Below are 12,217 nucleotides of genomic sequence, written 5' to 3' on the forward strand. Positions count from 1 at the left end.
GGAAGGGAGGGAGGAAGGAAGGAAGGAAGGAAGGAAGGAAGGAAGGAAAGAAGGAAAGAAGGAAAGAAAGAAAGAAGGAAAGAAAGGAAGGAAGGAAGGAAGGAAGGAAGGAAGGAAAGAAAGACAAACACATATCACTAAGGCCTGTTTATGGATAATATATATATATGATTAATACATAAAAGCAATAAAGGTAAATATCAAAACACCAATGTTAGGTCATAATAAAACATTATTTTCTTGTTAACCAGTGATCTCTCTGGAAAAACTCATCTAAGCATACCATGCCAGCTAATATGCAGCTAATGACCTATGTACTTACCAGACACTTCACTCTGACCATCTCCAAACTGGAACTTCAAATTTTTCCATCCCAAACTGCTCTACCCACTATCTGCTCATGACAGTTAAGGCCACACTGAGAGAGGAAAAGCCAACAGGCCCTGCATAATAGTTACACATATCTTTCTATGCCTTTTCTGTCTCCTGCCTAATCCTCAACACTACTTCCATTCTGGTACTGGACTGCACCAAGCCCGCTGCACCTTGGCCTTGCAATAGCTGTTTCTATGGTCCAGAAGGCTCTTCTTCCAGATATACACGATGACTCCCTACCACACCTCCTTCAAGTCTTTGCTCAATGTCACCCTCTTACACTTACACTTTTAAGTATGCCTTATACTTTAAAGTAGGGTTTTGAGAATTACTTATACTTTAAAGGGTTTTGGAAATACTGAAAAGACAGTATTTCCCCAGCCTGGCACAACCAACCAACCTGGTTCTAACCTTTTTTTTTTTTTCCTTAGCTATTTCTTACATACTATATAATTTCCTTTATTTTATGTCTGTCTACCCAGCCCACCAGAATGTAAACCCCAGGAGCTTAGCAATTTGAGCTCAGCAATTTTTGTCTGTTTTACTCACTGATTCATCCCTAAGGCCCTAAACCCATACTGTGGCGCATATTAAGCACTCAACAATTGCTGCTGAATGCCTCAAGAAAGCCTGCAGTGGAAGTGTCAAATTTGAAGCCCTCCATCAGTGTCACATGCACCCTAATCTCTGGAAGACAGGCTCCTGATACCCTGTGGTGGGGAACTCAGATTTCACCAACTGCCTGTAGGTGGGAAGCAAGCCCTTGGCTGGCTCACAGAGCCATCTGCTTCTGTTATCTCTGTCACTCTCAACACAAACACTTCTCCCAACTTTCTTTACTAAGCTCCAGACAATGACATCTCATAGGTATCAGATGACTCAAGGACTGAAAACACATAGGAAGAAATTATAGTAACCATTCAACTCTTCCCACCCCCAGCTAAAGTAGAATAAAATACAGGTATATCATTTAGAGAATTTAATCACTTCTCCTGCAACATAATAAAGTTTTGGTAACAGTTCTGTTCCTTCATACCCCTTTCCTCTAATTCTGCAGAACAAAGATATTTCTTAAAAGCTATTTGCAAAATGAACTTAAATAAACCTACTAGCTTCCATCTGCTTCCATTAGAAAATTAATAGCTATATTCCAGAGGAGGAGGATGTCAGCTTAACAACAATCACAATTAAGAAAACAACAAAACTTTGGGGCTGGGGATGTGGCTCAAGCGGTAGCACGCCCGCCTGGCATGCGTGCGGCCCAGGTTCGATCCTCAGCACCACATACAAACAAAGATGTTGTGTCTGCCGAAAAAAACTAAAATAAATAAATAAATATTAAAAAAAAAAAAAGAAAACAACAAAACCAAGATATTATTTAAGTGAAAAATTTGCACAGCAACATTTTAATTATTCCAGTTATGTATGGTCTGTAAAGGAGGCTAAACACTAAAAACAGTGGCTTTGCTACCATAACAAATTTGGCTAATTAATGCCTTTAAAAATTCAGACTTTTTATAATGTTAAGTCAAAAAAAGTGTGTTTTTTAAAAGCACTAAGTCATCCAATTTTCCCCCCCAAATGGTCTGAAAGATAACATAAAAATAGTGGATTTGTTGTTTTGTGGTGATGGGGACCAAACCCAGGGTCTTGCACATCCTAGGCAAACACTCTACCACTGAGCTACATCCCCAGACAAGACCACATAAAAATGATTTTAGCAATGTGTTTTCCTCTTTGCATTTTCTAAACTGAACATGTATTACTTTTATAATGAGGAAAATAATTTTAAATTTTATAAGTTAAAAGCACTAAATCAAAACAGACGTTATTACTTTATGTATGTATGTAACTGTATGACCAATGCGATTCTACAATATGTATAATCAGAAAAACGAGAAATTATATCCCATCTATGTATGATATTTCAAAGTATATAAATGCATTCTACTGTCATGCATAATTAAAATAATTTTTTTAAAAGCACTAAATCATAAAATGCTTCATTATTCAGGTCCACACATAATATACCAGAGGTAGTATTCTAGAAATAATTATACCTGGCAGTTGTCACTAGCAAGATTCAGGTATTTGTCCTGTTCCTTAACAGCAGCATTAGAATGGAGCTTTAGTATCTCAAAAAGGGAAAATGGTAAGAGAGGCCATACTCATCAAAAAGCTACTTAGGAAGGCTCTGTACAGTGGCCTCCGTTGGCCCACCCTGTCTAAAATTGAATATAGGAGTTTCCTTTTCATATCTGATTCTGTCACAGTTTTACCAAGTTCAACAGACAGCAACTCCCTTCTCCATAAAAGCAAGGCATCCTTTTGTCCTCTTTTACTCCCCACTTTACTTTCCCTGCTTCACCCTGTTGACTCTACTTCCCAATATATCCATAACTCAAAATTTCTGTTCATTTTAATATCTTGATCAATGAATAGGTTATAAAGGATACTGGTTTGTAAAAATTCATCAGACTGCACAATAAAGGTTTGGGCATTTCACTATGTAAACCATACCTAAAAATAATTTATGTATGTATTCAAATAATATATCATATTACATTAATATATCAATTATGCAATATTCTATATATGATAAAGACTACAGCATGTAATATACAAATACATTATATGTAAAATATTGTATAATACTGGTTGGGTGTCCTTTATCTGAAATGTTTGGGAACAGAAGTATTTTACATTTTTATTTTTACACAAATATAATGAGATAACTTGGGGATGGGATCCAGATCAAAATATCAAATTAATTTAGGTTTCACACACAGGCTAAAAACAGAATCTGAAGGTAAACATACAATATTTTAAGTCCTTTTGTGCATGAAACAAAGTTTCACAGTGTGAAATTTTCCTCTTGTGACATCATGTTAGCACTCAAAAAGTTTGGGATTTTGGAGCAACTGCAGTATACTCAACACACAAAATCCTACCATTTGCACCATTATGACCATCACCACCATGATCATCACCATGATCATCTTGTGCCTGGATCATTGTGAGAGACTCCTAACTCCCAGCTTTCTCCCTTGCCTCCAACACCCAGTCTAGTCTCAGTGCAGCAGCCAGAAAGACCATCAATGCCCAAGTCAGATCACAGTAGTCCTCTGCTTCTAATGCAGTGAGAATCAAGGCCTCCAGCAATCTATCAGGTATTCCTAGTCAGTCTCCTATTCACTCTAGATCTTATCTCACCTATCATTGTTAGTCCTTAGAACTTCCTGGACATTGTCCGTACCTAAAATGGCACCTTCCTTACCTTCATCACCTACAGTAGATGCCATGGGATCATGCCCAGGTCCCCTCCATCCAAGGACTAATCCATACAGTTATATAGCTGGCAGCCCAAGACACCTACCAGCAGTACTTCTCTGGATAGGACCTTCCCTCAAAAGAACTACTTCCACCAAAATCAGGCCCCCTTCCCAAGACATCTAGTTATTGGATCTACTCCAGTAGGAGTACAAAGACCTGGGCACCTTATTCCAATTCAGGACAACTCTGAAGGGCTCTTCAAGCTCCAGAACTCCCTACAGGATCAGATGTGAATTTGCTGTGCCTGCATTATAGATTAGCTATCTCTCAGTCCATCTGCTTTCCTCATTCCCACACAGATATGATTCTAAGACTACTCCCTGATAATCCTCCTATATGCCAAAATCTCCAGTTCAGAATCAATTAGCCACTGAGCTACGCCCTTTTCCCCCTTTTATTAAATATAGTTTTATATTTAGAATTAAAGTCCTTTTAATTTTTTTTAGATAAGATCTCACAAAGTTGCTAAGAGACTCACTAAATTGCTGAGGCAGGCCTCGAACTTGTGATCCTCCTGCCTCAGCCCCCCCTCCCCCACAATCACTGGGATTACATGTGTGAGTCACCATGCCTGGGTACACTCTGAATGACGATAGACAAGGTCTTTGCTCAAACCTTACTCAAGCTATCCCTTCAAAATTTTAAATTTCCTATTTAAAACTTTCCTACCCTATCACTACCTCAGCATTCCTAATCTTTGTCTGCTGTTTCTCCCTATATTCACTTATCTACAACTTTCTAATGGCTCTTGTTTGGGATGTATGCTGTATCTTCCCAAGAGGATCCCCTTCTACTCCTCCTCTTTCCTACATACACCGACACCCCCAGCAGATGTATGTATCATATGCTGCTACTCAACACAGCCTGCGTGCTACTTGGTTTGCTGCTATTTCCAACTCTTAGTCCAGCCCCTGGCATAGAGTTATTTGTTGAACAGGTGAATGTGTTCAGTGTCCTCTCTGTGTGGTACCCTTCACTGAAAGATGCTGCAGGTCTGTAGTTCACTCCAGCAAAGATCTACCCCTGGTCCTCAAAGAAGGCTGGCTGCCCCTTCTGTCTGCCCCACACCACCATGGCTTTTGCTAGGGAAGCCTCCCTGAAACTAGGCCTGTCCTAAGTTGGTTAATGCATGAAGGCAGATATTGCTTTTAGGAACAAGTTTTACCACTGAGCTACATCCCCAAGTTTCTCTTTGCCAGGGATGTTAAAACAGTTGCTATCTGTTCTGTTTCATCTAGTCTCCTCCCTAAATGGAAAGCTTCGAACAACACAATCACATAAATGAGCTCCTCAGGTAGAAAAGCTTGGGCAGAGTGCATCCCCTTATCACTGGAATTACCAGCATATTCCACCATAAAATCTCTTCTATTAGAAGAGCCAGCTAGGATGAACAAGAAGTCTTCTGAAGCCAATCAACTCTACTAGCCAAGGATAGTAGATGCTGTTGGCCTCCCATCTACCAGCCACCTTCTATCACTTTCTTCCTGAATTCAACACTCATCAACATTTACTGAGTGACTACTGTGGTGTGAGCCAGGCAACAAGGGGGGCTCTGGGAATAGAGCACATGCAAAGACAAAGTCTCTGCCTTCTAGGAGCTAACTTCTAGTGGGATAATCTCTTTATTCAAATATCTATCATGCTCTCATGTAAACCAGTAGGCAATGGATATTGGTAAGAGAGAGGACACATGATTAAGTTGGCCCAAAAAGCCAACAGGAAAGACACACAGGTCCCACCTCTTTTCCTCCCTGAAAATATTCCGTTGATCCCCCATGACCAGAGAATACTCAAAATCAAATGTCAGAGAAGGGTCACCAAGTACCTCAAGAGAGATCTACAAGTTAAAAGCCCCAGGGCGGGGCTGGGGATGTGGCTCAAGCAGTAGCTCGCTCGCCTGGCATGCGTGAGGCCTGGGTTCAATCCTCAGCACCACATACAAAACAAAGATGTTGTGTCTACCAAAAACTAAGAAATAAATACTAAAAAAAAATTTTCTCTCTCTCTCTTTAAAAAAATAAAAATAAAATAAATAAAATAAAAGCCCCAGGGCACACTGATACTGATTGATCGATTGATTTTTGGTACTAGGATTGAATCCAGGGGCGCTTTGCCACTGAACTATGCCCTTTTTTCCCTTTTATTAAATATATTTTTATATTTAGAATTAAAGTCCTTTTAATTTTTTTAAGACAAGATCTCATAAAGTTGCTAAGAGACTCACTAAATTGCTGAGGCAGGCCTAGAACTCGTGATCCTCCTGCCTCAGGCCCCCACCTCCCCACCCCATCCCCCATCACCCCTGTCACTGGGATTACAGGTGTGAGTCACCATGCCTGACGCACTCTGAATGACCATAGAAGCAGCCATAGAACAGCATTCTCCAGGGATGAGAAGGCTCTTGTTACTAACTTCTAGAAAGCTGTCCTTCTGAGGAGAAAAAGGGCCTTCAAGTTTTTTAGACAGAACTAGCTAGCTGCGTGTGGTGGCTCATGCCTGTAATCCCAGAAACTTAGGAAACTGAGGCAGCACAAGGGCAAGTATAAGCCTACCCTAACCATAGCCCTAACACTAACCCTAACCTGATTAGAGAACTGTTGATCCTAGTAGTCCCAAATTGGAGAGCCTAGTGGGGCAAGCAAATAGATTAATACTGAACAAAGTAATCTGTCCAAATCATTGGGGGGAGGTATTTCAGTAACAGGGTATTTCTCTGTTGTCTGTTAGAGTGCTCTCGGATAAAGTTGTTTTTGCATTCTCTGCTTATGGCTACTTCAGCAATAAACAGGAAACAATGTCAGTAGTGCTGGGGTTGTAGCTCAGTAGTACAGCACTTGCCTAGCATTTATAAGACACCGGGTTCAAGTGTCAGCATTGCATATAAATAAATAAATAAAACAAAGTTCCATCAACAACTCAAAAAAAAAAAAAGAAAGAAACGAACCCAGAGTGACCCGAATCTGCAATAATTTTCCTGTAATGGCCAAGTGCTATTAATTCTACCTCTACCTTTTCTTCAGGCCCTCCCCAATCTTTCTTGTCTCTACCACCTCTGACCTCCCTACCTCTCTCAGTATCTCTCATCAAGACTTGAAGAACTGCCTTCTAACTCTTCCGGGGCCTTCCTAGGACAACAGGATAAGTATCACATCCAGCCTCCTCAGAAACTTCAATGCTCCCCTTCGATAAGCCCAGAGAAATAAGTCCAGGCTTTTAGCAAGATGCTTATGACTCTGCCTCCCAATTCCCTTATCCCTCTTTTCCTGTTCAGCCTTACTATTAACATGGTTTTATGTCTTTTTCTAAATACTCTTATCATCCAGGTCTTTGGTCTTGACTAACAAGAGTTGCAGTGCCTTCTCTACCATCACAATCCTATTCGTGTCTAGGCTCAGGCCCAAGGATATATCCACAAACCAAAATGGAATCAAGTCATTCCTTCCCAGAACAATCACAACTTTTTTCTGTAGCTTTTGTTTCTGGTTGCCCTGCATTCTAGAATATAGTCTGGATACCTATCTTTTCTACCTTCCACATAGCTTTCCATATACAGGGAGAACCTTGTTACTTCTGGATCCCCACAGAACTTCTCACTAGAAAGGTTCAAAGTTTAGCACACAAATTAGTGTAAAACTTACATGCATTGTACCCAGAGGAAAATCCCATCTAGTTTTTTTTTTTTTTTCCCCCTGAATTCTCTTCAGATATTTCTGGTTATTTTCCTAAATCAATTCTATCATTTTCAGGCATAAATCAGCAAAAAGACACTGTGGAGAGAACTCACCACAAAGTGCAGGTAAGGCAACTGTTATTGGCTACATGAACAAATCAGGAAGAGAGATGGAAAAAAACCTTCTATGTCACATATTTAGTAGGCAGCAAAGCACAAGAGATTCCAGAACAGGATTAACTGATTCCAAAACAAAAGGCAAATTTCTTATCTTCCTTAACTTCAAGTAGTCTATTATCTAGTTGGAACAGTAAGACAAAAAAAAAAAAAAGGTAAATAATAACAAAAACTTTCTTATCCAGAGCAAAGTTTCTCATCCTCAGCACTACTGACATTTGGGCCTGAATAATCCTCTGTACTTCAGGCTATCCTGTATGCTATACGATGCTTAGCAGCAAGCCTGTACTCTTCCAATTGGATGCCAGTGGCACTCAGCCTCCCACATTTGTAAAACCAAAAATTTCTCCAGACATTGTCCTGTTTAAGAACCACTGATCTGCAGCAATTGCCAAGTTTATCTCACAATCACTGTAATCATATATCACCAATAGGATTCTCTCCCAGTTCATTCTCAGACACTGGACTGCAGTGCTGGCCAGCAGCAGTGCCAGCCCTCACCACACCCACTCCTGACTCCTCCCATCCAGCTGCATTTTCCTAATAAGCTGACTTGTCTCGGTAGGATGTCTTAAAAATCCTTTTCAGAATGAGACCAAATTTGTGTGTAGTGGTGGTGGTGGTAAGGGGGCTAGGGGATGGGAATTACAGGACAGGAGAAAAATAAAATATACACCAAAAAACTATGTAATTAACTGGCAAATTACCCTATTGTGGAAAATTTGCCAACTATCTTTTTTACAATAGTGCTATGAAGGATGGATTGGAGGCCAAAAGTGAAAAAGAGTTCTTTTAGTCCAGGTCCTCCTGGGTAGAATGGACTTCACCCAAGAGCTAAACAAAAGTGCAAACTGCCCAGGAATGAGACTTCCAGAAAAAACATTCAAGACCAAAGGCCTAGGGATGGAAGAGCCATGAATCTCAATGAAATCTTTTAAATATACCAACTGCATTTTCCTACAAACTTTAATTCTAAAAACCCTGTTGCTTTCACTTTCTGACTAATATATGATCCTAACCTAACTTATAAAAATGAAATTTATTTTGGTCAGGCCTAAAATAATAATATATTGAAGAACAGAATAGTGTAAGAACAGTACCTGGCATATAACTCCTACATAAATACCATTAGCTATTGCTTTATATCTAAGAGTCTGTAATATTTGGGTATAGAGTAAAGTGGAAAAGATGAGTCTTTACCTTAATAAAATTTTACCAAAGCCTAAAAGTAGTTTCCAGCCCAAGAATCCAATTCATAAATGATGGCATCTTGAACCCAGTCTGATTTTGTACCCAAGGCTAATTTCTCTGTAATAAGATAACATCAAGATTTATTAACATAAATTTAGATCAGAATGTCTCAACTGGGGGTAATTTTGGCTACCAGTAGACACTGGCAATGCCTGGAGATAATTTTTGGTTGTCACAACCTCTTGTCTTCAAGAAGTTTACAAACTAGTTGGAACAATAAGACAATAGAAGAAAAGGCAAATAATAACAAAGACTTTTCCATCCCAAGCAAAGTTCATCACCCATGGCACAACTGACATTTAAAGAGGATAATCCTTGTATTGGGGCTATCCTGTAGGCTGTAGGATGCTTAGCAGCAGACCTACCCTCTACCAATTAATGCCAGAAGCACTTAGTTCCAAATGCCAGAGAAGGTTCACCAAATTGTCACTACAGGGTAGTGGTGGAGGGCACTCCAGGTATCTAGTGTGTAGAGGCCAGGGATATTGCTCAGCACCCCACAACAGTTACATGTCCCAAAATGTCAATAGTGTTAAGGTTGAAAAACACTACCTTAGGGGTTTCTTTACTATCAGCCAGGAAAATGACGACCAAAGTATGCCAACAAACACTTCTCCCTCCTCTAGCATCACCTATTCTAGCTGCCCTCTCTACCTTGTCTGGATCCCTTGCCACTCCAGGGAAAAATGCTGAGCTGTCTTTCCCTTCCCCTGTTGGACTCTCAGACAACAGTGTGTTCATGCTACATGAAAGAGGAAACAAGTATGAAGAATGAGGTAGCCAGAAAGTGCAATGAAAAAAGCAACATGGCTTTTGTTTTTTCATCCAAAGTAAGCATGATTTTAATGGCCACTACCTACCACTCAGGCTCTGAATGAGAATCCACTACTCACTATTATCTTTATAGGCCTGCTCATTAGTGATTCAGACCAACATAATTTCCTCCAAGATAGTGGTAATTTTACCCCTGACAGTCCCCCTGGCTATTCCACGAGGCCGAGGTTCATTTTAGGAGATTTTAAAAGAAAGAAAATTTGACAAAGAACATGTTTAAAAGATGTTAAATCTGCTGAGTGTTTGTTGGCATACTTTGGTCGTCATTTTCCTGGTGGAACAAATGTGTAATCCCAGAGATTCAGGAGGCTAAGGCAGGCGGATCACAAGTCTGAAGCCAGCCTCAGCAATTTAGTGAGACCTTGTCTCAAAATAAAAAAATAAAACGGGCTGGGGACATGGCTCAGTGATTAAGCGCCCCTGAGTTCAATCCTTGGTACCAAAAAAAAAAAAAAAAGTTAAATCCCATTCAGTCAGTCTTGATATATTTTATTATTATTATCTCTTAGTTTTCTAAGGCATTTTATGGTCTGGAAAAAGTTCTTATCATCTCTGTTTCCAGCTGAACTTCACAATTATACTGTGAAGTGCATAAAGCAGAAACCATCACACTCCATTCTAGAAGGGTCCCAGACTCAGGGCTCATCACTCTCTCTGCTCTGCCAGGCTGGTACATTTGACTGCTGACCTGGTTGCAGACTCTCACTTGTTTGTACCTAGATAATCATTTAAGCATATTGACATAATTATGTTTACACAGTGTAACACTTTTGTCCTACAAAGGAGCTCAACAAAAAGAAAGTTATATGACAGAAGGAAGAAGAGACTGGAGAAGGTAGGCTATATAACAAATGTATTTAGGCAAAGCATTTTAAAATAAAAAACTTCTTTGCACCTTCATTTACAGAGCAAACTAATTCATAATAAAATGTCTCCTTTACTGATTCCAAGCAATATAATTCAATACTTGCCCAGTTTTTCAGAGAAAGATCTATACCCTATACATCAGGAAATGCTTTTAGAGATCAAAAAGACAATGGAAACTAAGGCTCAGGGCTTTTGTTTTCACTTACAGTAAACCTAACTGCATCTTCATAAATTATGGAAACCTCAGCTTTCTTACCTGTTTTATCCAACATTTACCATATACCATTATATGGAAAGCATTGCTGAGTTTATCAGGGAATACATAGGGAAGTGAGGCAGGCCTTGCCCTGGATCTGTGGAAAGTACAAGCATAATTTCCAAACAGGCAAAGCACAGGGATAGTTGTAAAGAACATCTAGTGAAATAACTTGGGCAGAAATGGTTTCAAAAAGAAACCATCTGATTCCTGAAAAATGGGGAAGGTATCACACAATGGAAGGAGAGGGCACTTCTGATTGAAAGAAGGTTAAGACATGTTGAATTAAGTTTGTTTGTAGAAATTGAGCATTCTGGGATCAAATTCAAAATGCCAAAGCTACATATGTAAATAAAGGCAAAAGCATCCACTTCTCTTGTTTTAAAACTGAAGCTCCCTCTAGTCACACTGCCAAGTAGAAGTAAGAAACAAGAGGGCAGCAGGGTGATCTGCCTCAGGGGAGGGGGGGATACCTTTGCCTGGAGATGCCTTCCTGGAATGCCAGTACAGTCATGGGGAATGAGGTGGGGTGGGGGGGGGTCCTCTCTTCCTCTCTCCAGGGAGCAAAGACCAACTCCTGGCAGAACTAGAACAACACTGCTGGTTATCGCTAGCCTCTCTGTATCACAGTCAAGTCTCAGCAAGAGTGGATGAGTCTGTTTCCCACCATATGCTTTGGAGCTACCACTATAAACCTAAGAAAGTCCTTCTTCAGAGCACACCTGTGTCCTACTGGTCCCAACCCTATTCACCCTGATATCCCAGCTAAGCAATAAAGGTAGTTCCTTCATAATCCTCCATGGGACTTGGGTCTAAGCCTTCCTATTCCAGGACCACAGGCCCCCGAGTGAGGGCACTGTCACCAGCTCCAGGGCTCAGCAAGGGCAATAACAACCCTTCCTGAAGATTCTAGTTTTTCACCCCACCACAGAAAGGCCACGAAAGGTATAGCGCCCGGGTTTCACACTCAGGACCATCTAAGCACATACTAGCTAGTGCAGACGAGGGCAGGACCTGGCCGGAACTCAGGCCAACTCCAGCGAGTAAACCAGGCCGCGGCCCCACTACGGATGAGGGATGAGCGGCGCGGGAGTCAGTGTCAATGCTTGGGGAGAAGGCGGATTTGGCTGCAGCCAGCTCAGAGCACGTGCCCAGGTTTGCCAGCCTCCTGGGCGGAAAAAGTCTACTCCCTCCGGCTCCGCAGCTATGGCACCGGCACTGGGCGTCTGGGACGAAGAGCGGGTAGGGCCTGTAAGAGGTCCCAACTCGACAATGGATCCCAAACCCACTCCAGACTCTGCCTCCTGCGACCCCTGCGAGCACTCACCATTGTGGTTGACCCAGGTTGGCTTCAAGAGCTTCATTGTTCGGCTGCCGCCGGGCTGAGGCGAGAGCCGCGTCCCTCAGCGCGCCCGGGCCATGGAGCCACCGCCGTAGTTTCCTCCCGCGCCGCC

General features: G+C 41.2%; 1 protein-coding gene across 8 annotated transcripts in view; it reads right to left on the bottom strand.

Moving 5' to 3' along the window:
• The window catches only part of LOC107154714 (protein HIRA), a 99,436-nt gene extending 87,219 nt beyond the window's left edge, over positions 1 to 12,217 (bottom strand). For all 8 annotated transcript variants that reach the window (XM_048785132.1, XM_048785138.1, XM_048785135.1 and 5 more), the window contains exon 1: positions 12,091 to 12,217. In XM_048785132.1, coding sequence (XP_048641089.1) covers positions 12,091 to 12,127 — 37 coding nt within the window. In that variant the 5' untranslated portion in view covers positions 12,128 to 12,217. The remainder of the gene's footprint in view (positions 1 to 12,090) is intronic.

This window comes from Marmota marmota, unplaced genomic scaffold (genome assembly GCF_001458135.2).
Source record: "Marmota marmota marmota unplaced genomic scaffold, marMar, whole genome shotgun sequence".
Lineage (NCBI taxonomy): Eukaryota > Metazoa > Chordata > Mammalia > Rodentia > Sciuridae > Marmota > Marmota marmota.